The sequence below is a fragment of the Coffea eugenioides genome, chromosome 11, assembly GCF_003713205.1.
Source record: "Coffea eugenioides isolate CCC68of chromosome 11, Ceug_1.0, whole genome shotgun sequence".
Taxonomy (NCBI): Eukaryota; Viridiplantae; Streptophyta; class Magnoliopsida; order Gentianales; family Rubiaceae; genus Coffea; species Coffea eugenioides.
In genome coordinates, this window is record NC_040045.1 from 14442837 (window position 1) to 14467161 (window position 24325).

Genomic DNA, 24325 nt, shown 5'->3' on the forward strand with positions numbered 1-24325 from the left:
TTCAATTAACCTTTAATCAGACTGATAATTTTTTATGACTTTTTTTTTTCTTTACATTGAACATGCTAACCTTAATCATTTTGATAATCCAAGCTTAACCAGGTTGATTATTTCAGCATAAAGTCCCTGGTGATATCTATGAATCAACCAAACCATGTTTTCCTGTCTTTAAGTCATGGCTGATAGTTTAACTCATGTACAGAACTGAAAAAGGGATCCTAGGTACATGTAAAAAGTAAAAATATGTATAAACTCCTTTTAATTCACAGCTTAATGCATTAATAGGTTACCCTCAAACATAAATTTACAAGAATTAGACCAAACAGTCAGCAAGTACAGGATAAGATCTCGTTCTGTCTGATTTAGCACTGTCCAGAATATAAACTTGAAACTATATATGAGATGAAACCCGACACAGTTTTGCAAAACCACAACACTGATTCTAAACTACACTGCTGAAAAGCTACGATGACAAATTTTGTCAATAACTATATACTTAAATGCCAATTAAAGATACAAGTGTTTCCAGTACCAAGGTCTCAACTGTTATTGTACAGAACCTCTTATTCCTACAACTGAATTTCTACGTTCTAGTCAGTTGATGTGCCTCACCTAACTCAATCTAGGACCTCTCTTCATCCGATTGAGATGGTTGTACATCAACAAAAAACTCCTCCACTGAAATGAAAATGCAAGAATTAGGGAAACAAATGCTGTAGTCTAGATGAAAGCTCTGAAGTAAACTAGTTTAAGCAGTTAGAACAAGTTGACCTGGAGAACTTTCAGGCTTACCTATATCCTCTTGCTCAGGAGAATCAAGCAAAATATCAGAATCGGATGGCAAAAAGGGGGAACCAGGATAATTTCCAAGAGGTCCTAAATCTGCAAATTTTCAAAGAAAAACATATAGTTTAAATCATCAGCATATGATACCATTGAAGAAGTAGAAAAATGGTGGCCATAAGTAGCATATCAAACGGCAATAAATAGGATATCATATGAAGGCTACATCATTACCAGGAACGCAATGTGTTGGAATCTCAAAACCAACTTGGAATTTAAACATAAAATATAGTTTCAGGAGAAAATCAAAACTTTTGAGCATTTACAAAATGCACATTGTATCCCGCCTAAAAGAAAAAAGAATAGGGTTCATATTCTCATACCATTTTATTTTCAGACAAGCATGCAATCAAAATTGGGATGCACATTTCAAGCGATTCATGATCAATCGCTAACGACTTCACCTAAGAAACTATTCAAAGGTCTCTAGATTCCAAGGTGAACAATAGCCGTAAATTACGGACAAGAATGACTATGAGTATGAGAAAATTATGCAGGGATCTCAGGGTAACTTCTAATTGTACAGCAGAGAACAGAGAGTAAAAGATTTTCATCCAACTGTAAGACAACAAATTTTGGTCTATGACTGTTCATGGGAAAATAAGTTTCACAACGGCAACTAGAAATGTAGCCCAGAATGCTAGTGTATGAGAGTCATGGGCATTGTGCTCCTCCCCAAAGGTTAATCTTACTATTTGGCGGTCACATTAGTATTGGACTCCTTCCCAAATGTTGAGCCATTACTTGGCAATCACGCTGTTGTTGGGCTCCTCCCCCAAAAAGCTAACCCATGCGCTTCATGGAGGTTTCTTCTTTGGGCAGAAAAGGAAAATATATAACTGCAGAAGCAATGTGAATACCACTTGGCTCCTCAAAGATTCTGACATATTTCACCATTAAAAGGTTTATAAAGTGAAATCATTTAAACTACTACATATCAAGGATCAATGTTGTCCTAGTAAACCAATTCTCTTCACCAATAAACTTGACGTCTATTTTTTAATGAAGCAGGGGTTCACGACACAAAAGACACAAAACATTTAATAATTCTTTAGTTCTTATCATTAAAAAGACATACCTCCTAAGTTTGACAAATCTGCTGTTAAGTCCGAAAGGCTGAAGTTCCAGGGGATCTGAGCCAACGATCTAAGAGAATCTCTTGAATTTCCGTTTCCGTTATCTTGAGGAAGTTGCAATCCAACTGAACTTGCCACATCAGATGTAAATGCCGTATCAAGTGCTGATGTATCAACTCCCATTCCTGACATTTCCGATGCCGTGAAGGGAAAATGGCCACTGGATGCTACTGAAGTAGGGCTTACAGGCATCTCTGACATTGATGACATCGCACTACTTGGTGCGATAGCAGCTGGTACATCCGCAGCCCCGCTGTCCATGACCATCCTGTAGAAAGAACAACTGTGCAGTAAGTAGAAGCCTCGGACACATATTATGCCATCCTCAATTGGAAAGAGAAAAAGAAGAGGGAAATGGGCAATATAATATTATGTACAGAAACCAAAGTTGAAAAGGAAGGTATTAACAAGTTAATGTGCATAAAATCCTGATACCACGTGTTGAAAAAATTTTTACAACTTGAAGCACAATGGAGAACTTTACAGAAAACCAAAAAAAGAACCAACATATATACAGGGGGAAAAAATAAAGCACCAAAAAAAAAATCTCACTCATTTCCAGCATTTATCCGCATGGGATGGAAGTTGCCTGGTGCAGGCACGCCATTAACCCCATGAGGGCTAGATATTCCACAGGCCATTGGGTCAAGATGAGGTTGACCAGTAACTGACACTGGAGGCGGTTGTAAGACAGGGTATCCCATTGGTAATGTGTTGCCTGCACTGCAACGAAGTGGATTTAAATACATTCCTAACACATTATTTTTTAGAATGTTTCAAACATCTGCAGAAAGCCATTAACAAAGAAAAATCACTTCATTCAACTCATAATTCCTGAATGCACAGAAAAGCAGTGAGAACATTAGTTAATGAAGAGAACAGGGGGCATGAGAAAAATTGCATTGACTAGCACAATCTAAAGGGTGACAAAAACTAAAGAAGTCAAAGATAAATCCATATTCTCAACAAGTCAAGATCATGGACAAGAAAGACAAGTTAAAACAAAGCAGAAAAGCTATTAATCCATAAGACTCTATTTGAACCAATTAGTTTACAATCCCAGAATATGAAGCACAAACACTCAAGGAGAGGCATGTAATAAATTGTACACAAATTTTATTCTTCTCTAAGTTTAATACTCTTAGAGAGTACAGTTACATAGGGGCCATGTGAAGGATGCGTTGAAGAATACATATGGCACAAGCTTGGTAGACATATAGCATTCTCTTTCCTTTCAGAAAGGTTCTACATAGATCAGTACCAAGATTCCAAGAATTTATTTTCCTTTAGCAAAAATCTGAGCAATTAAAGTTTTCAAGTGTTAAGTTCATTCAAACTAATTGGCACTATTCGGTACTAATATTTCCTCTACAGACTGATCTTAATTAGTCGATTACTTGTCATGACCTCATCTCTTCATAAATCCAGCGTGAGTCTCTCAATGTGATGCCACATTCATGACTGAGTCTACAACAGCCCTTAGATCTCACAATAAGGCTAGACTTCTAGTTCTTTGGAGCTTTGTCATCAAAGACGGAGCCAGAACTTTTTCTATGGAGGACAAGATTAAATATCAAATGAATAGTGTATTGCAAGTTGCATCATAAAAACCTTGCAATTTTTTGTTGGAGAAAAATTTTTATCTTAAAAGGGTTTCTTTAAAAACTTTCAAATTTCTCAAGGGTTAAAAAAATTTCTAGATCATTGGGGTTGGTGGCCGCTCCGTAGCTCCATCTTTGTTTGTAACAGATCAAGGGGGGGAAAAAGAAAAGAAGAAATGTAGTTGGGCATGTCAGCATAGGCTATTTATTTCAATCAAAGCAACTTGTTCAAAGATAGGAAATTTCCAGCACCAAATTACTTTAGTTTAATGTTCTCAAAAAAAAAAAATTTCCCACAAGCCATAAATCCTACTAAATTGTGTGGTCAAAAGCAATCATTTTGACTTCAATATCTTGTCAATTTGACAAAATGCGCACCCCATAACATCTCCAAATAAGCAAAGAATCTATGGGCTAATAATCATTGAATGATATCTTTACCTGGCATGGGATGAATCCCATTCTGTATAGGAGCCAACGGAATTTTTGGAGGTGGAGGATACTTCATGAGATTAAACTGATGAACGAGCAAGTGATTGAACAAGGTTATCTGTTTCTTCAATTTAAGCCTGATGTAATAGGCCCGAAAAAAATCAGCATTCTCTTCTTCCAACTTCTGCCATACTGTATACCAAAAGATGGAATAAGTAATCAGCTAAAAGACCAAAACCAATCATCTGTTTGGAAATAAGGGAATCTGCAATATTTGCTTAATATTGTTGTATCACCACAAGGGGAATAAATCATCACTCATGATCTTTATAAATGAAGAAAAACTACAATAAAAACACATTCAACTAACACTTCATAATATGCAGTCAGAGAACGACTCATACAGGAATTATTTGTATAGTAGTGCAAATCAGATAACTATAGACCACAATAAAACCTTCACTGATAGCTTCACACCCACCCAAAGTTGTAAAGCCAGGATCTATCCTTGCACGAGTCAGAAGTGTTTTCACCACTTCATCTCTATTCATGTACAACTGAAGGCAACGTTCTATTAAGTTCTGGACCTACAGGAGACCAATTTATGCAATCAGTTTAGATAATCTTTCAGGTTCCCTATGAAACACAGTTTGAAGAATTGATGAAGCAAACAGAAGCATAGAGAATTCCTTACAAGTTCAATGTCCTGACGTTGAACCTTCCTCCCATCACTACTGGACACTGAAACTGAACCTGAATCTGCTATAGGAGCTTCTGTTGCATTATTCTGTTGGTCATTTTGGGACTCCTGTGACATCTGGGTTGAAGGTTGTAATTCTTGTGCATTTGGAGAATCCTGCAAAAAGTTTCATCATCTGATTACCAGGGAAACCTACTCAAACATCCAGATGATATCAAGCTGATGAAATTTATATCAATAGGCAGCATTCGATTCCATTGTTCAAGTTGAATACATAAAATATTCTTAAAAAAAGGAACAAGAAAATCATGAAGTAGGAACAATAGATCAAAGAATATGATCCTCATGAACGATATATCAGCAGATTCAGAAAATAAGAATATGATCCTCATGAACAGGGAACCAACTAATTACTCTATCAGAATCAACTCCTGAGCAGTAGGAAAATATCATGCAGTTCAATAGATCAAAGAATGCTTTACAGTTGAAAGACTTCTGGAATAATCACAGCCTTTTTTATTTTAGGGTACTTTTGTCTCTTAAGTTCAGCAAAAGTAGCATAAAATCTATCTTATGTTGTTTATCCATTGACCAAGAATTATCCATAAGCTGTTTGTTCTAAAGAGCAAAAAAACATCTAGCAACTTTGGCTGACTTTAAAACATCTTAGCATCGCGATTCCTGCAGTCCTATTTACATTGTTTTCCATCATAAAGTGGGAAAGATAATCTCTCAGATGCCATTCCAATGGATATTTTTGATACTAAAATAAACATTTTTATAGTCCGGATATCAATTTATTTATGTAACAACTTTCAAATAATACTAGCTACACACATGTCTGTGTGAATTCTTGTGTTGGTACAAACATTTACATGAGAAATTTTGTAATTTCAGCAATCAGATAAAGTATCCTTATCCAAGTCTCCTCTATCAGACAATATATCATTTAGAAGTTGATTGTATTTTTTGGAGGTACAAGTAGAACAAATAGTTAAAGGAAGCAGTTAATCTTCTATTCATCAGATATTAACACAAATCGCTAGACTGGTAAGTACAAAGCATCAAACTCTCATAACTCTGGCCCAGAGCTGCTAAAAGCTTGCATCATGCATCCATCTTTCATTAACATACATTGAGGAAATATCCAAATATTCTTACAACCTAATATAGGTGCCAGAGATAATGCATAATTGACAACAATATGGCACCAGAATGACAGGACATACTGTTTCCTACAATTCAAAAGCTAGTGAAGAAATGCAGATGGACCACCATGACATTGTATCAAAAGCCATAAAATGCTGTCTTCCTATTGATTTGGCTAACCATTTGCAATATCACCAAGAAAATGCAATGACATGCAGATAGAAAGAGTCGGATTGGATCCTTCACATCGGAACTCTCCATCTTTACATCTAAATCAATTCAAACACTTCTCCAGTCATCTTCTCTTATAATACTTACATATGAATCAATCACAGACCCTTACAATATGCTCTTGATTTCACATGGCAGATAGATATGAATTAGCAGAACTGTAGCTTTGGGCAACACAACCTCATCGTTTGCATATGAAATTACGACCATGGCATAAATAAGATGGACCCCTGTGGATGGGAGCTCATTCATCAAGATCTTTAAAGATTAATTATGAAAATTAATCATAACTGAAAATGGTGCTCAAAGTTTATTCTCCACTATTATTCTTGGTTTCAAAGGCCACATGCAATAAATTCTATGCAATAAGATATCACACTTCAAGTTCTGAACTGGGTAAATGTATGAGACATTATGAAGCATATAACATCACCACGATTAACAAAACAACATCGTTCCAATGCACTATGATCCTTCCAAGATAACAAACAATTATTTGCTCCTGAATGTTTGTGGTTATCCAATTATCTGTGGCGATCATAGGAAAAATGATTCACCGTACAAAGGCAGGAGGAGCTGATTGCAGCAGGTCAAGAACTGGACAAGATTTTGTGAGTCTTTATGGCACCCAAGCAAGATGTTCAGTAATTACCATCAAAATCTCTATTGAAACAATCAATTACCTGCGAGTTTTTCATCTTAACTAATTCTAAGTTGACAACATCTCTCCATAAAGCCCCAGCATCTTAATATAAGTTGTAAAAGTTTTCTGAGTTCACCAGTACAACAAGTTAGTTGCTTCTAATGGATCAGGAACAACTACTTGAAGCACTTTGTACCTGAGAAAAAGAAAGATGCTGTAAATTATTATAATCCACCGGAGAACATGGAGAACAATAATCTCTAGTTAAGTTGAAGAGAGAAATTCCACAAAGAGAGCAGGAAAACAAATCATTTGGCTAAGGCCAAAATCTACCCAAAAACACAAAAATGAGAAGAATAACATAGAAAGACACAGAGAGGATAAAAGTCCAACTGGATACACTTTCAGTAATTAACCGGACCGAAGAACCATCAGAGGTCTTTAGCCAACCATACATATATATTTTTCCCTTAGCAAGCTGAATAATCAGCACTCAGTATTACTTAGGCCTGTTGTTGTTTGGTGTGCCATTTTTAGCCAGCAGTAAAAATTTGACTACCAGAAAATCTGTTCAAAACTTTGGGCTAACAACCATGATTGCAATGATAAAGTTTTAGCTGCCATTTTGTGAATGTTCAAAACAATATAACTGCATTTGCTTTAATTGGCACTGCCTTAATGTAGCACAGTTCGCAGTCATGAACTCGGAAAGTGGCCAATCAAATGCATCATGGGTAGCCTCCAGCTCATAGTGTCAGGCTAGAAATACTGAAGTACATTATTTTAAGTGCCCAGCAACTAGTCAAGAAAACAATACCAGATCTCTAATCAACATCTATGCATTAATAATCAACAAAAACATAATTGGCACAGTCCAATTCTGTGAATCCCTCATTTTACATCCCCTTAAATGTGAATGGTCAATAGGATGACATAAGATCAAGTCGAAAGCATAAACCTTTGAGCATTATTTGCCAAAGCATTTATTTGTATTTAGGCCTCAACTAAGTGGAATATAATTTGATTTATGTCTTATCTTTTGGTTCATATCCATTATTTTAACACTTCCAGAAATCAAGTAATTCTTCTTCATAGAGATAACACATTTTAAACTTTCTCTGTCTTACATTTTCACCGTGTAAATCACGTTCTTCATTTCCACTTTCTGTGAAAAGCTTCTTAAGGGTAGAGGCACAAAAATGTACCACATAACCCATCTCGCATCTAAAAAAATCACATAATAAAGAATCTGTGACATCATAAAATCCGAAATCCCCCCACTTCCAGAAAATGTTTTCATTTTCAACTCAAACAAATTCCTATTTTCCATCTAAACTTGCTGTTGAAATTAAAGAAAAAAGAGAAAGAACCTTAACACTCGTACAAAGGCAATTAGTTGAATCAAACCCAACACGACTCCTGGCAATAAGTATACTACATCTAAATTCTTAGGTAACTACCAGCTCCAAATTGGTTTAAAAAACTCAAGCACTCTGACATCTGGCAGTTATAAACTTGACAGTCATCAAGTGCCATGTGATCTCCTTTTAGCTCAGTTAAACAATCAGACTAGTAGTCAAAAAATCGAAATGGAGGAAATTAGCATAGGCAAAATCTAGCTAGTATTTTTACAGACAATAAAGAGTGGCACAAAAATTAGCAAATCCATGAAGTCAAAAAATAGTCTCCAAACCATTCAAATTTCATGTTTTAAAATTGAGTAGTCAAAATCATCATTCTAAAACAAAATTAAGCTCCTAACAATCAGGTATACGGTTATTCTCCAACAACTTTCCAGATAACCAGTTGTTTTCATTGCCAAATTTCTGACCTGTATACAGTTTCTATAATCTGTTTTTTTTTTCGGAAATCAATAGCTATTTAACCAAACAAACTGAAGAACAACATAAAACATGAGATTTAAAAAAAAAAAAAAAGTCTTTCTCCGTGTTTGTGCACATACACTTTTGTCCTTTCTAATTTTTTCTTTCACTTTCAAGACTTTTAAACAGCCAACAAACAATTATAATACCACAACCAACCCAACAAACAGCTTAACAAGATTGCAGCTTTACAGTCTTCATCCGAAAAAAAAATAACAAGTTCCAAAATTACGAAACTTTGACAAATCAAACAGCAAGTATGAGAGGGTCTTTAGCCTCCTTCCTTTGGGAGCCAAGAAAAGACAATTTTGTAGCACTAGGAATTAATGACAAAGACATTAAAAAGATTCAGATGGGCAGATCTAATCAAACTCTCAAATGCACAAATAAAGCAGTAAACTTTCTGCAAGACTAAAAAAGTCCAAAATTTTGTAGAACCCAATGAGAATACTCACCCAAAGAATTAATTTTGAAGCTCCTTCATTCAAGAAACTAAAAGGGTTCTTTCCGACCCCAGCTGGCAGTAGAATTCTCAATTCAAACAAACTTAAATTTCAAAGAACAATCAAAAAAAAAAAAAAAAGGAATCTGAAGGATGAGGGCCTTAGAAAATGAAGAAGAAGAAGAAGAAGAAGAAGAAGAGGGGTTTGGTCTGAAGAAGCAGAAGTGTGTTAGGGGATAAGAAGAAGCATAATAAGATTGATTTCTTTTCTCACATTTGACAAATTAACTGAAAAATGAATTTCTACGTTACTTACTGGCTTTTGACAACCGTACGGAGTAAAAAGGCCTTTGGAAAAGCTGCTCTATTTTGAATTGAACTGTTTCTAAAATTACAGCTCAATATTTTAAATTTTTTTATTTTGAAAGGAAAATTTTGAATCATGTGTTAATCTGCGATTTGTTGGGGGCTTTTTTAGTCTGTTTCGGTGGAGCTAAAAATGGTGGAGTAAGCAAAAGTCAAGTAACGGAAAATAAAGGACCTTTTGGTTGCAAGTTTGGTTAATAAAAAAAGGTTGGATAATACATGGAAAATTAGTGATAATTCCTCTAAATATTAAAAAAATTCTTTCTTATGTCTAAATTGTTATTGTCTAACTAACTATTTTTCTATAAAATTCTCATGACAAAATGAAACAAAAAACTTTGAAGTTTTCCTACTTACAAACCATTCGGAAAGACAAACATAATTAATTTTCTTTCATTTTTGTCACACTTTCCCTTGTAATCTTACATTATTAGTTTTTAACTTTTTCTGTGCAAAGTATAATTAGCCTATGAAATCGAACCAACAACCATGATGATGATGGGTACTGCATACAAATTAGGTCGATTATTACTCTTGGTTTAGACATTGCTTGTTTATAATTTTGAGTCGTTATAAGATGATTATAAATTGACTATATAAATACCTTAATTTAATTATTTAGAAAATAAAATAAATTCTAAATTTATTTGAATTTGTTCTATTCCACAAAAATATAAAATGCAAAGATATGGAAGCAAAAAAAAACAGCTTTGAAAATAATTTTAAGATTATCAATAAGGTGATCTTGCTTATGCAAAATATCAAATACTAAGGCCTATTTGATAACCTAATTCAGTACTTAAATTTAATGGAATCAGATCTTAACATATTTAGACCGTTTAATAACCAAAAATTGAACATCTGAATTACTTAAGTGGGACTAAATTTTCTAGGCAAAACTTACTCTCAAAATTAAGTGATAACCTATTCACTTATCACTAAATATGATATACACTCAAATGTATTAGATTTAATACTAAACAATTTAATAACTTAATAGATTCAAACTTCAAATTCAAATTTCAGACTTCAGTTTTATCAAACGCAGCTTAAATCTAAATCATATTGATTAGTGCTATGAGGTTGCAAAGTATACAAATATAGAAAAAGAGGGGCTAAATCCACACCTCATATATTTACTAAACATTAATGCCCTTAGTTTTTATACACTAAACCAAAACTTTTTGTAACATTTAAGTTATCTCTCTACATAATGAAAACAAGAACAATAATATCTTTTCTAAAGAAATATAAATTATATACCCTAGTTTTTATGTTAGTTTTCTTTCTATTTTATATTATTCTAATATTAATTTTTCTTCTTTCCTTTAATGAGCCTACAACCTTTATTTTGTTGAACCGTTTTTAATACTAATTTACACATAATCAAATGATAGATACTCATATGAAAAAGGTTAGGGATAATTTCAAAAACCTCCCTTGAGGCTTCTGACAATTTCACTCAGCTCCCCTCAAGTTTAAAATATTGCACTTATCTCCCTTGATATAGTAAAATACCTATAATGCCCTCCACTGGGTAAACAATTTTAAATTTAAGGCAATAAATTTACAAAACACAAAAAAAATTCCATTTTTCTGTTTGTTGTCTATTTTCGCTTCTCTCATTTCTAGTTAATATAACTTCTTTTTATTATCTTCAGTCTGTGGATATTAGCAAATTGAAATTACAAAATCAATAGAATGAGCAAATTATGTGTCAAACTAGAAGGAAATGAAAGAGACTTGCAGTGATAGAGAAATAAATAATGAAATTGATGGTTAAAATAGGAAGAAAAACTAAAAATGTGGAATTTGTCATATTTTATTTGTTGTCAAAATTTTTTTTAATAAAATGTCAATAATTACATAACAGTTTCTTTCAATGGATTAGAAATTTTTTATTATGATTTTATTGTGGAGGTAGAATTTATTCTTTACTTTTGAAATATTAATATTTTTAAGGCCATAGAAAAGTTGTAATGGTAATTCTAGATCAGATTAACCTATATTAAAAAGGTATTTGAGCATTGATATTTAATTTTGGGGATAAAATTGGTTGTCAATGGGGTTTGTATATGTGCATGTTTTTTTTCTTTGTTTTTCGTATGGCAAATATTGATAGTGTATATCCAATTTGGGATCGACGGCTAATTAGTTTTAGAATTTATGTTTGGATAGTTATTAGGGATTAGACTTGTTGATTTTTGCAAACTATGGAAGAAAATAATTGAGTATACAATATTTTTCTTTCTTAGTTTTGTACAAAAGGGAAATTTAGGATTTTTGCAAGAAAATCTATCTTATTAGACCTACATTGTTACTAAACAATAAATGTAAGCAAAGTATTTATAATTTTTAAAACCTGAGGGGAACTCTCTGTAATTGTTAAAAAGCTCATAGGAGATTTGTGAGACATTAATTGATTGTTCCATCTTGAAAACTATAGAGATTTTAATTGTAGAGACTTGAAATGCATAGACACTGCCATTTATATGCTCATTTGTAATTCAAAAATCTCGATTGCTAAATTTAACTTTAAATTAAAAAATTAATATTCTTGTAAAATGTTTAAAATATTCTCTTCTAAATGGAAATATTTTTTTTCTCCATTTTTTACTTTGTCAGCATACATTACTTACGGGGAGGGATCGGTCGAGTTGATTACAGAGGAGGGAGGGAGCGTATGTGAGATCCCATGTTCGAAGCCTCCCACATACACTAAAGAATATATGAGTTGATTACAGAGGAGGGAGGGAGCGTATGTGAGATCCCATGTTCGAAGCCTCCCACATACACTAAAGAATATATATATATATATATATATATATATATATATATAGATATATTACTTAGAACCATAAGACGAATCAAATAAACTTAATAAATGAGGGCATTGTTGTCCAACGAGTATATGGGATGTGGGTTTAGTCCCTTCCAAATAAAGTTGTTGAAGTTGGCCAAAACAACAAGAACTCGAAAACAAAGGCAATCAAACATTGACTAGAACAATATAATTTCTTTTTTCAAAAAGAAATTAAAAAAGAAACTAAAATTTATGTAGAAGTGTAAGAATAGACATGTCAATTGGACCTTATAAGCCAAGTTTGAGAGACCTGAGTTCAACCCATTTCATATAACATAGTATTTAAATCTAAACTCAACACAACTATTTTAACAAATATTTAGATCCATCCTCAACTCAATCAACTAAGTTTTGGGTCAAGTTTACATCCTCACTTTTGCTTCTTAGATTTCTACTTAATCGTATGTAATACATTCACTAACCATGCAAATTCTAGTTATTTGCGACCATTTAGCGTAGTATATTGTATTTCACATCATTTTCTTTATCCCATTCTTTACAATGTACATTATTTCCATGAAATAAATTATTGTTTTATTATCAAAAAATTCAAAATTAGCCAACATAATAGAGTAATAATAGGAAAGAATCTGGAATTTATATTTATAATTAACATCAGGTGTTATTTAACTACTAACATCATACTGGTATTGGGAAGAAGTAGAAACATGCACGCAGGTTACAGGCACAACATATTTCGGGCCTATTGGCATTGATTAAAGAATTCCCTTTGCCCTTTTTTATACTCTGCACCATAGAATAATGTATAAGTTTTTTTGTGCTTAATATTTAAGTCGATCCTAAATTTGGCTGCATTTGGTATCAATTCAGCTTAGCTCACTTTAGAATCGGGTCTAAGTTTTAAGCTCAAACCTAAGTCAACCCATTTTCTGTATTAGGTTCAATCAAAATTTTGACCTGTGATAAGTGTATATTTTGAATGATTTAAGTGTGTTTTATTATTTTGTTTTGGTATGTTTTATTCACTTTTATAGTTAATGAACTAAGTTTCTAGTCAAGTTATGCATTTTGTGGTTTAAGTGTCAAAAATTGCATTTCTATGGATTAAAGTGATGAAAATTTCATATTTTTTTAGGTTTAATGATTAAATCATCAAATGAAGTTAAGTGAGAAGATATTTGGATGATTATTGATGATTTGAAGTAATTTAAAGAAAATATAAAGTGCCAAATACTCAAAAGAAGAAATGCAATCAAGAATAAAAGAGGAAAAGTTTGACAACTTTGACACCTGTTGGTATTTTAGCTATATCCTGAGCTACACATCAAATTGAGATCATTCTTGAGCCATTTTGAAGCTAACACATAGCTCTACATTTCTTATGAGACACTGAAATTCAAGTAATGAGTTTTCCTAGTCAAAATATCAAATATATTGTTGGTCATTTTTGTTATCGAAAGCTGAAATAGAGTTGTGACCAATCAAGGGTATGTTGGTCATTAATTAGTTTACCGAGTTTCAAATTGGATGATTCTCAAAGCATTGAAAAACTAACTCAAAGGGCTACAACTTTTATGTTTTGCACAAGAGTTAGTTCAGCCTCTATCCTCTAGAAAAATTTCAGTTGAAGTTGTTACAAAAACAGAGAAAAGTTAAAGACTTACTAGAAATGAGAAAACCTGCAAAAGAGAAAAATGTGGGGTAAATACGCGACCTCAGCCTGTATTTTCTGAGCCTGCGTTTTCTTCAATTGCGGCTGCAATTTGTGTTTTGTTCATACAAGCTTTTTGATCCATTTTTTTGCAAGAAATCTGATTGGATATGAGCAAACAAGCATGGAAACTTATAGAAATAACCTTTGGATGTTTCAAGAGGCAAATTTGCCAATTAGAAATAACTGATCTTGAGCTTTAATTTCTCTATAAATAGGGCCTTTGTTGAACTTATTTGATATCTTTTGGAAGACTAGAGGCACTACCAAAATGTAGTCTTCACTAATTTTTCTTAATTTATTAGTTTAGATAGGTTAGTATAGTTTTATTCTATCTTGTATTATGCTAAGCAAGGATGATGATTGAGGTTTGAAGATAGAGAAGATGTTGCTCACATGTGACAAGGGGTTTCATCTCTTTAACTCTTTAACTCTTGTATTTGAATCTTATGTTTAGTTATAATAGAAGTAGGGTCATTTCTTTCATGTTTTGCTAAAGTTTATGCCTAGAATTATGGATGAACTTTCTATATCTTGCTAGTAATGTTTATTTGGTGATATTATTTTAAACAAGTTATTTATCACTTTTGCTTTACTAATCATGATTAACCGCCCAATAATTGTGATAATCTTAAAGTGTTAAGTTTGCAATGAGAATTGGGATTTAACACTAGTTCAAGAAAGTGCTAAACTTAGGAGTTCACTCACGAGAGTAGAGGAGCACCTTTGTGGCTTTAGTGACTTGTTTTATATAATTTCATAAAAGAAATAAACTTGTAGTTAATTTCATAACCACGAGAGTAGGTATGGTTTAGTTACAAGTATAGTTGATTCATTACGAGAGTAGGTTTCACATACATTAGAAAATTACACCATAACTAGCTAAGATAATAATAGCATTCACTTAATTGGTAATTTCATTTGCAAAAGTAGTGAGAAATTTCATACCTCTAGGAGTTTTCTATTGTTATTTGTATTACTTTTATCTCATGTTTATAGTGTATATTTAATTTCTTGCACTTGTGATATTCTAAATAATAAAACAATTCAAAAACCATCGGTAATTGATATGCTTCCCTATGAATTCGACCCTTAATATCCTATATTCAATTATGACCTGTATACTTGAAGAAAATCCCATGTGGGTTATTTAGAACTTTATAAATGTAAAACTTGATTATGGAATGAGTTTAATTGTTATATGCATACCCCACACTCGTCAACCTAATTTTTATTTTGTAATTTCTAAAATTACCAATTATACACTTTATAACGGATTCATCAAGTCATAAAATAAGAGAAACATCAATATTTGTTCCAAAATTTACACCAAAAGAGGATACAAAACGCGAGTAACTCAAAACCTTAAAAGAAAAATATCCAAAATTAATGAAATATGTTAAAAAAAAAAGATATCAGAGATTGATAAAAATAAAGGACTCGTATATGTAGGATATGATGCTAAGTAAGCACATACGAAAACTAGAGTAGGACATCAATGATTTAAACGCGGTGTTTATGCAAATCAGTAAATTAATCTTCCCTACTAAAAAAAAGAGAGAGAACTATGATTAACTACACGAGTCACTCAACCACTAGGGTTGATCCAGTGGCCAACTTTCAGATTTAGAGTTTGAATTTTGGGTGTGACAGTTAGGAATGGGAAGAATGTGAAAAGGGGTGGAAGTATAGGAAAAAAAAACTACACAGGTCACTCAAAAGTCAAAAGTACCTAGTTTTTGCAAGTAAAAAGATGCCATAAATTGATATATATATATATACATTTACTTCCTTGAATATCAGGCACAAATTCCTTTCTTAAAATAATTTTTCAAAAACTCTTCTCTCAAAACAAATCTCATAAAAAGCCCATTTAAACATTTGTATAGATTGGAAAGAGAAGGGGTGGGACTAATTTTGAAGCCATGATCTCAAATTAGGTTAAAACTTTAAATGACTTTAGTCACACTTTTTAATTTGCTATAGACTTTTGGGTAAAAAACAAAAAAATCCCCTGTGATAAATCTAATACACAGAAAAGCCCTTCATGGTTTCAAAATATACAACACAACACCTCATGTTTTGAACTAAATTGTAAAGGTGACAGAATCCGTTAAACTTAACGGAAATGGACGAAATGACCAAAATGCCCTGATATATTAAGCAAAAGATAGCTCAAAAAAATCATTTGTTTTATTCTCTAAATAGAGAGAATTGAGGGTTATGGGGTAGAATAGGTATATTTGATAAAAATTAGGTATAATTTTTTTTTTAGGTTCCAATAAATTATTTCCGTTAAGTTTAACGGATTCCGTCACCTTTACAATTTAGTTCAAAACATGAGGCGTCGTGTTGTATATTTTGAAACCATAAGGAGCTTTTCTGTGTATTAGACTTATCACGGGAGGTTTTTTTGTTTTTTACCCTAGACATTTATCACACACACTTGCATGGTGCAGCCTCCGCTGCATTGTCCTTCAAAAATTTCTTCAAAATGTAACTTTATTATAGTAAAATCTCTATAAATTAATTTCCTTTATTAAATGATAATTTTTTCAGTCTCAACTTGTGGTAACGAGCTAAATTAATAATTTTGATAAGTTAATAATAAGATAACAATTTTTTTTTGGAAAACCTTATGTAACTCTTTGATTCCATTCATATCATAAATTAATATAATTCACTAACATACATATTATATTTTTCATAAAATATGAGTCTATTATTGATTTATGAACACCTTTTAGATGCAAGGCCATAGTTTAACAATGACATATGTAAGAAAACTTTGAACTTGTTTATTATAAGAAAACTTCCCTGTCATTTTTATACATAATGAAGTTAATTTGATTCATTATATGAAGTAGACATCTATAATTTAGTATTTTTAAATCTTTTTGAACTCTTGCTAATAGAAAAATGATATCTGTTATATCATATATTGAAGATATTAATAGAATTAAATTATACTTTCAAATCAAGTACATATGAATTGGTTTATACTTCTTAGACTTTTAGCCTTCTTTTATTAATAGAATAATTCATACTCTTATAAAAAGTAATTTATATTCATATTTGCATTTATTAATTTATGAATTAATTAATACTTCTTTAAATTAATAGAATTTATATGATACCGAAACTATTAATTTTTAGAGATTTTACTGTACTTTGAATCCGACCACCCCCACTTGGTCCAACTTACATGTAAAAATTGAGTTTGAGAGGTCATGGAGACGGAGAAGGTACAACTTTAACAAACCAATAGCACTTTCTAAGCAAATTTCCCAATCAAGGGGTCTAAGAAAATGATTGCATGCAAGAATGCAATCTGAAAATTGTCAAGTTGTTTATTGTTGTTTAACTAATACATTCCCATCCTAGCTCCCACATATTTTGTTCTGCATTATATTTTATGTTTGATGTTGGGGTTCTCAATCATTGTGGTCCCGCCTCCCAGATCTGCCTTTGCCCATCATGCTCATCCATTTCATTTTAAGAGATCCTACAGAGATCGCCAGGATCACAATAGCCCATGAACAGAATCAAATTTGTATATGCTTTGAATTAAAATCTGTGCCTGCAGATATTTTAATTGCTTCCATGCATTTTTTTTACTTAAAATGTTCATCTAAAAAGGCAAGTCTTAACTAATAGTACCCTGTAAAGAAAATCTCAAAAATAATTGTTGGTAATTTTTTTTTATGTGATATTCGTGGTATACTGGATCCCCACATTGATAGGGAAAAAAAATAATTATGTTTATATGATAGATTATTTGGGATAATTTTTTGAAAAAATAGTGCAACACTTTTTTTCATATGATGTATGTGAAATAAAAAAGTGGTTGAAAAATATATTGATGTTGTAAGTGAATAAAATTATGCAAATAATTCACAATCCAAAAAAGATTAATATATAACTAGTTTGTTGGGAGTGGGATACAAATTGGAACATATATTATAGCAACCTAAGGGATTTGTCGTACAATTGCAGACCTGACTGACAAGAAGATAGGATTCGTTGAGTTACAAAGACCACTCTAGTTGCGGATTTGGGGTATGACCGTCCCTGCACGGTTCATGGTCCAGATTGGACCTCAAAAAAATGTGCGGCTCAGATAACAAGTGGTAACTCGATTTCCGCGCCAAGTGTGGGGCCCATCACTATCTATTGTGAAAATACAACCTGTGGAAAAAAAGTTACACGGTGAACAAAAGAAGTTACGCGCTGTTGATGAAGAGGAAATTTGTCAGGGACGGTTGCAGCCCCGAGTCCCTCTAGTTGCAGGTCATAAGAGCCAAGTGCATCTCAATTGCAGACCTGACCGAAAACAAGACAAATTGGCTTGCCAAAAAAAAAGACAAATTGGCTTGCAAAAGTGAATCAGGCATAATCTTACATGGATTTGAACTTCATGACGCATTTAATAAAACTGAAATTTGAAATTCGAATCCATTAAATTATTAAATTGTTAAGTATTAAATCTGATATAATTGAATATACATCATATTAAGTGATAAGTAAATAATTTATAACTTATTTTTGAAAACAAATTTTGCATGAAAATTCAGTACCAGTTAATTAATTAAGATGTTATATTTTTTGTTATTAAACGCATTTGAATATGTTAAGATCTAAACTCATTAAGTTTAAGTACTAAATTAAATTATTCAGCATGGCGTTAGTGTTGCTGATGACATTGAATTTGTATAGGTTTACACAAACATCGACCAACTACAACCTGGTACTATGCACAGGCTTAGAACCAAGATAGCTAGAAAAGAATAATCTTAGAAGGAGAACATTGAATTTCCTCTAAATTAATAGATTAGGATATGGAATGCCAAAGATATTAGTAATAATATTAGAATCTTATTAACCATTACTTCTTATCTATTCATAATCAATACAGATCTAACATTAATCCAACAAATACAAAGAAAAAGATTGCTAATCTTTCTATTGTTGTCGTATATAATAATTGAGTATACGAAAACAAAGAGCATGAAACTCTTCGAACTATCCAATTCTTGTATAAAGTCAACCCAAAGTACATGAAATCACAAATAAAAGAAAGGGTTAAAAACAAAAAAATCCCATATGGTATATCTAATGCACAGAAAAACCCCATGTAGTTTCAAAACATACAAAACGACACCACATGTTTTGAACTAAATTGTAAACTAATAGAATTCGTTAAACTTAACGAAAATTACGGTTTCGGCTATTAAACTTATAGGATTCCGTTAAATTTATCGGATTCCGTTAAATTTTTCATTAAGTTACTGGATTCCATTAAGTTTAACGAATTCTGTTAGTTTACCATTTAGTTCAAAACATGAGGTGTCATTTTGTATATTTTAAAATCATAGAGGGCTTTTCTGTGTAATAGGTATAACACATGGGTTTTTTTGTTTTTAACCCTAAAAGAAACCAACAAAATATAGAGCAATAAACTAAGGCAATCCCAAAAAATTCAAGTACCAAGAACAACATCACTAAAAAACAAAGAGGCAGAAGATGCAAATTCCTTCACCGGAACAATGGCAGAAACCAACCAACCAACAAAGCAAAAATATTCACCTTGGCAAAGCAGAATTCTTATGAAATTTACCACAGCAACAAGCAATCTTTACAAATACCAAATGCTGCGAATTATATTAGACCTCATATATATAAATCTAGACGGAGTATACCAATTGTAAAGTTAATCATACTTTTTGCCTCAATGTTGCTAATAGCTGAAGAGGTAGTAAGATTAAAGGTTAGTCCAGTATATACAACTGAACAACTGCCATAATCAAAGGCAAGATTTGTAAAAACATTATTTGATTTGTTAAACCAACATGATTTAGGATACCAAAATGGTCTATAGCTGCATTCACATTCAGCGGCTGCTATTCCATTATTGGCTGGCATACCTTAACTACCATTACAGCCATAACCTCTGCAAATACAAAAATGTGGAATGGATTCAGAAATCAATTTCTAGACATTGGTAGCATAATAATAATTTTGAAAGCCTAAATTTGATTGCTTGTGGCCTTATTAAACAATATGAGCACTTGCACCAAAGAGTGAAAAGAAATTGAAATCAGAAAAGTATATAATTCCACGGATAAATTTTCCGGAATCAGAATAAGGCGTCTCTCCCAAATTCTTACAAGTAGATGTAGAAGGTGAAGTAGACAGAATTTCTACACGGAGAGAGACACTGGCATATTTTAATCTGATGCTAATAAATTTTCCACTTGGTCTTTAATGAGGTACTCTTTTTTTTTTTTTTTTGTCAATTATCATTATTTACACCTACTCCTACTATAACCTATTCTAGGAGGGGTGATCCAACAGGATCACGGGAAACCACCGAGAACTGAACCATTAGTTGATTAAAATAGTTCTGACTGCGTTGGTTAAGAAAGGAGCTGCAATATTTATTTGTTAATCTAATGCTAGTGAACAGATTTTCTCCATTGACCAGGTAGGTTCCTCGTAGTCTTTATTGAGGTAACTCAAGTAAAGCTGGTTTTACCACCATTTAGGGAACTTGATAGGAAGGGGGGAAAGAAATTAGGAAAGTCGAGGTTAAATGGGATTTGTACGATTACAGTCCAAATGAAATAAATTTACAACCGATTTTGCTCAAAGTTTTTTCAAATGTATTGCGAGAACTATGAACAGGCACAATTTCAAGTGATCATGCACGGAGTAGCCGGGGCATCCGATGATAAAAAAGCATCTTCAGCCGTCCATTCAAGATCTCAGAATATTGGCATTCAAGGTGGATAATTACTTTTTTATCCTGATTTAAACGGGGTTTGAGAGACAGGAATGACCAGCCTAGATTCAAAAGCTGCGCCAATATGTATACCTTGGTTTTATGCATCCAAAAAAGGGAACGAGCTGCAAGACAAACAACTCGACTTGTCTTAGAGAAATAAGTTTTACAAGAAAATATCCAACAAAAGATTGAACCATTAAAGCTCGTAGCGGAAAGTCATAAATTCTTCAGTGAGTCTCCTGCTCCCTGGAAGAAGCAATGCGATAGAGCGAAGTCAGCCATAAAATACCGACAAGAGATATAACCACAGCAGAAGTTGTTGATTCTCCAACGCCTTTGGCACCCCCCAATGTTGTAACTCCCCAAGCGCAGCTAACTACGGATATAATCCCACCAAATACCTGAGACTTGATCATTGCAATGACTAAATCCCATGATTTAAGAGTTCTATGAGCAGAATCCAAGATTATGTTTATGCCAACCCCATAAACACTATCAGCCAAAAGGGTACTGGACGCCATCCCTACAGTGAAGCACATTAGAGTTAAAATTGGCAGAGCAATGCAGGAAGCGATAACCCTTGGTGTAACAAGATAATCAACAGGATCTGCACCAAGAACTCTCAACGTGTCAGTTTGCTCAGAAACTTGCATGGTGCCCAATTCTGCAGCAAATGCACTCCCAATACGTCCTGCAATTACAATTGATGTGACTACAGTAGTCAGCTCCCTTGAAAAAGCTAGCGCTAAGACACCACCAACAGCTCTATTCAGCCCTAACCTAGTGAACTCTCTCACAAATTGTATGGTGAAGGCCATTCCAACAAAAGCTGAAGTTAAGAGACAGACACCTACAGATTTAGGTCCAACCCTCTCCAGTTGTTGGAGGGTGTTTCTTCAGTGGACTTTGCCCTTTATGGTCCTACTAATGACCTGCCCAGCCAAGATAAGAACAGATAATCTCCTCCACAAGTACCCTGGTGGTGACCATTTGCTCAGAAAAGTCTCCAGCTCATCATTCCAGGCTTGGTCTGTCGTCCTATCTTCTTCAGTCACAGAGATACATGGGTGACCATCATTTGTGCTCGCAATCACAGATAGCCTACATGGTAGGACTCACAAGGAAACTTACAAGTCCAAGATCCTAGAGTTAGGTCGAGCTTTCTGGCAAGTTTACTTGAGCTGAGAGGTTTAATTTTTGTCCGAGCAAATATGTCACAGCTGCTTCCGCGACTAATACACATGCAGGTTAAAACGGATTTAAAAGATTAGATTAAATAGATGAACATCTGCACTAAGTAACATAAGAATGGCAAAGGCGAGAGACCCATTGGAGAAATAAAATACAGAGTAAAATTGGGAAGTTGCTTGCATGTTAGGTCCAGAACTGCTACACAATTCTCCAAATCTGGCTCCTCTCTGTCCTTGAAGGGAAATACGAATTGCCTTCAGCTACCTACCTCAAAACATCTTTACAGTCCGGGTAACAAGGAGAAATAAAGTAATAAATCATCATTGGGACATCCGACCACCAGAAAGCAATTATATAATACACAAACACTTTCCAACAAAAGTCACAGTCTGGTGATGCGAAAAAGACATTACAAACTTGGTACAGCAAGTAAGATGCGACGAAGAACTATGGGGAACTGAATCCTGATTAGTGGCATTCCCACGCAATAAAGAAAATTTAGATGAAAATAGCCAAATATTGAAAATTACACATTCACCAATCATTTGACTAACCTTCTCGTATGTAGTATAACTTGGTCATAATTTGATTTCCTCATAATTCTACTAAGCCAGTTGTCAGTTGCAACAACTCAACCACCCATTCAATTCCAAAATTCAATGTGGACGAGGTTTTGTGATATTGTTTTCCTAAAATATTGATGGGCTATTGCGATTAAGGTGAAAACATCATTCCTACAACAACAATGCAGCATAAACTTGCAAATTAGATTTTCAAACTTACGTTCCAATCTATTAAAAATAACATCTTTTGCATTCATCCTTTTTCAACACCATGGGCTGCTTGGTTAAAGGGTCTGGGAATCACAGAATGGAATAAACCCCTTATTTGTTGCTTGGGTTAAACCTATTGAAATGTAATTTTTGGAATCATTTCTAAAAAATCTGACTTATTCCATTCCCGAACAAATTAAAAGATTTTGGACAAAACCCTCAATTTATTCCCTAGACAACATTGATGATGGACCTACCTTTCTTTCTCTCCCTCACACGCTGCACTCCCAATTGATATTCCTTTGCTCTCCGCATAGTCCACCACCCGATGACCTTCTATATCCAGCTCCCACTTCCCTCGCCAGCGGCCGCTCTCTGCCCCCAGTCCCTCCTGGAGTATTGACTTCTTCCGCCGTCGCGGATGCAAAATTTAAGTTCTTATATACAATAGTATTTGTGCTACTTTATAAGCTTTGGATGTTGACTGCTGAAGACTTGGTGACTACTGGGACGTGAGGGACGAGGGAGGCACCGGAGAACGACTTCTGAGGTTTCCATTCCTTTAAACTTTAATTTCGAACTTTTTGATCGGATTTTCGTTCTTCGGTTTATTCGGACCCTGCAAAGATTTCATCAATCTTTAGGAAATTGGCAGAGAGAAAAAAAAAAGGAGAAAAAAAATCCCATATTTCTATCATAATTATGTAAAAAAGGAGTTTTTTTTGTTTTTTTTTTTAAATTTAGATTAAAGCAAGTGCTTGAGAACCAAAAGATGGGATTAAGTTGTAGACTTCTAGGGACAATATTTCTGGCCTTACTCATTATCAACTCTTCTGAGGCTTCTGATTTAGAGGTAAATAAATATTCAATTTTTATGTTAACTTTTTAATGTTTTACGCGCATTGTTATCGATTTGGGATTTTGTTTTTAGGTTCTGGGAGATTTAAAAACTAGTAAAAATGTGAAAGGTTCAGATATATCAAACAAGAATGATGGTGGCGATTTTTAAATTAAACAAGAGGTTCAGATACATAAACAAGAGGGAGTTTCTAAATTAACTTCCCAAAGGTGGCGATTTTTGAGTCTTTTTTCAAAGGGTGAAAAATCATCCAAGGAAATAGCTATTACTTTGTTCGTGTAATAGAGGAAACCCATAAAGAACTGATATGTTACGGGCAATTTCTTTTTTTTTTTTTTTTTTTACTTTCACATATTTAATTTATGTTAAATACAAAACGGTGCTTGTTTTCCTTTCATAAAAATATTAGTATATCACTTTTTAAATTTTACATATATTTTATGTATTTAACATTAAATTATATGATTCAGAGTAAAATGCCTATAAATAGCTAGTACTTTATTCATGTAATAGAAGAACCCGTAAAGAGCTAGTAAAAAGGGGTAATTTCTTTTTTTACTTTCACGTATTTAATATATGTTAAATACAAAACCTACTAGTTTTCCTTTCGTAATAATATTCGTGTAACACTTTTTGAATTTCACTTATAAACATTTATGTATTTAATATAAATTAAATGATTCAAAATAAAATGCTCATAAATAGCTAGTACTTTATTCATATAATGGAAGAAACTCGTAAAAAACTGATATGTTAT

The 24325-nt window shown here is 33.1% G+C and overlaps 1 protein-coding gene and 1 pseudogene across 2 annotated transcripts; both read right to left on the reverse strand.

Moving 5' to 3' along the window:
- Window positions 1–292: 292 nt before the first annotated feature.
- On the reverse strand, window positions 293–9314 carry LOC113753731. 2 transcript variants are annotated; one of them, XM_027297959.1, is made up of 9 exons: window positions 9074–9314; window positions 6776–6931; window positions 4707–4868; window positions 4494–4599; window positions 4022–4204; window positions 2532–2697; window positions 1922–2247; window positions 793–882; window positions 293–678 (listed from the first exon to the last, which is right to left on the reverse strand). In XM_027297959.1, exons 2-9 carry the CDS (start codon window positions 6788–6790, stop codon window positions 623–625), a joined length of 1104 nt encoding a protein of 367 aa, XP_027153760.1. In that variant the 5' UTR covers window positions 6791–6931; window positions 9074–9314; the 3' UTR covers window positions 293–622. The 2 variants fall into 2 exon arrangements, with proteins under 2 accessions (XP_027153760.1, XP_027153761.1); XM_027297960.1 differs by lacking the exons at window positions 6776–6931; window positions 9074–9314 and adding an exon at window positions 6180–6261.
- Window positions 9315–20785: 11471 nt separating this feature from the next.
- On the reverse strand, window positions 20786–22414 carry LOC113751995 (annotated as a pseudogene).
- Between the last annotated feature and the right edge of the window lie 1911 nt (window positions 22415–24325).

What these genes read in the sequence shown, in the direction of transcription:
- LOC113753731 (XM_027297959.1), bottom strand. An exon ending in AACGTCAGGACATTGAACTT is followed by an intron (nt 4,600 to 4,706) that starts GTAAGGAATTCT and finishes GGTCTCCTGTAG; the next exon opens with GTCCAGAACTTAATAGAACG. An exon ending in CGGATAAATGCTGGAAATGA is followed by an intron (nt 2,248 to 2,531) that starts GTGAGATTTTTT and finishes TTCTTTCTACAG; the next exon opens with GATGGTCATGGACAGCGGGG.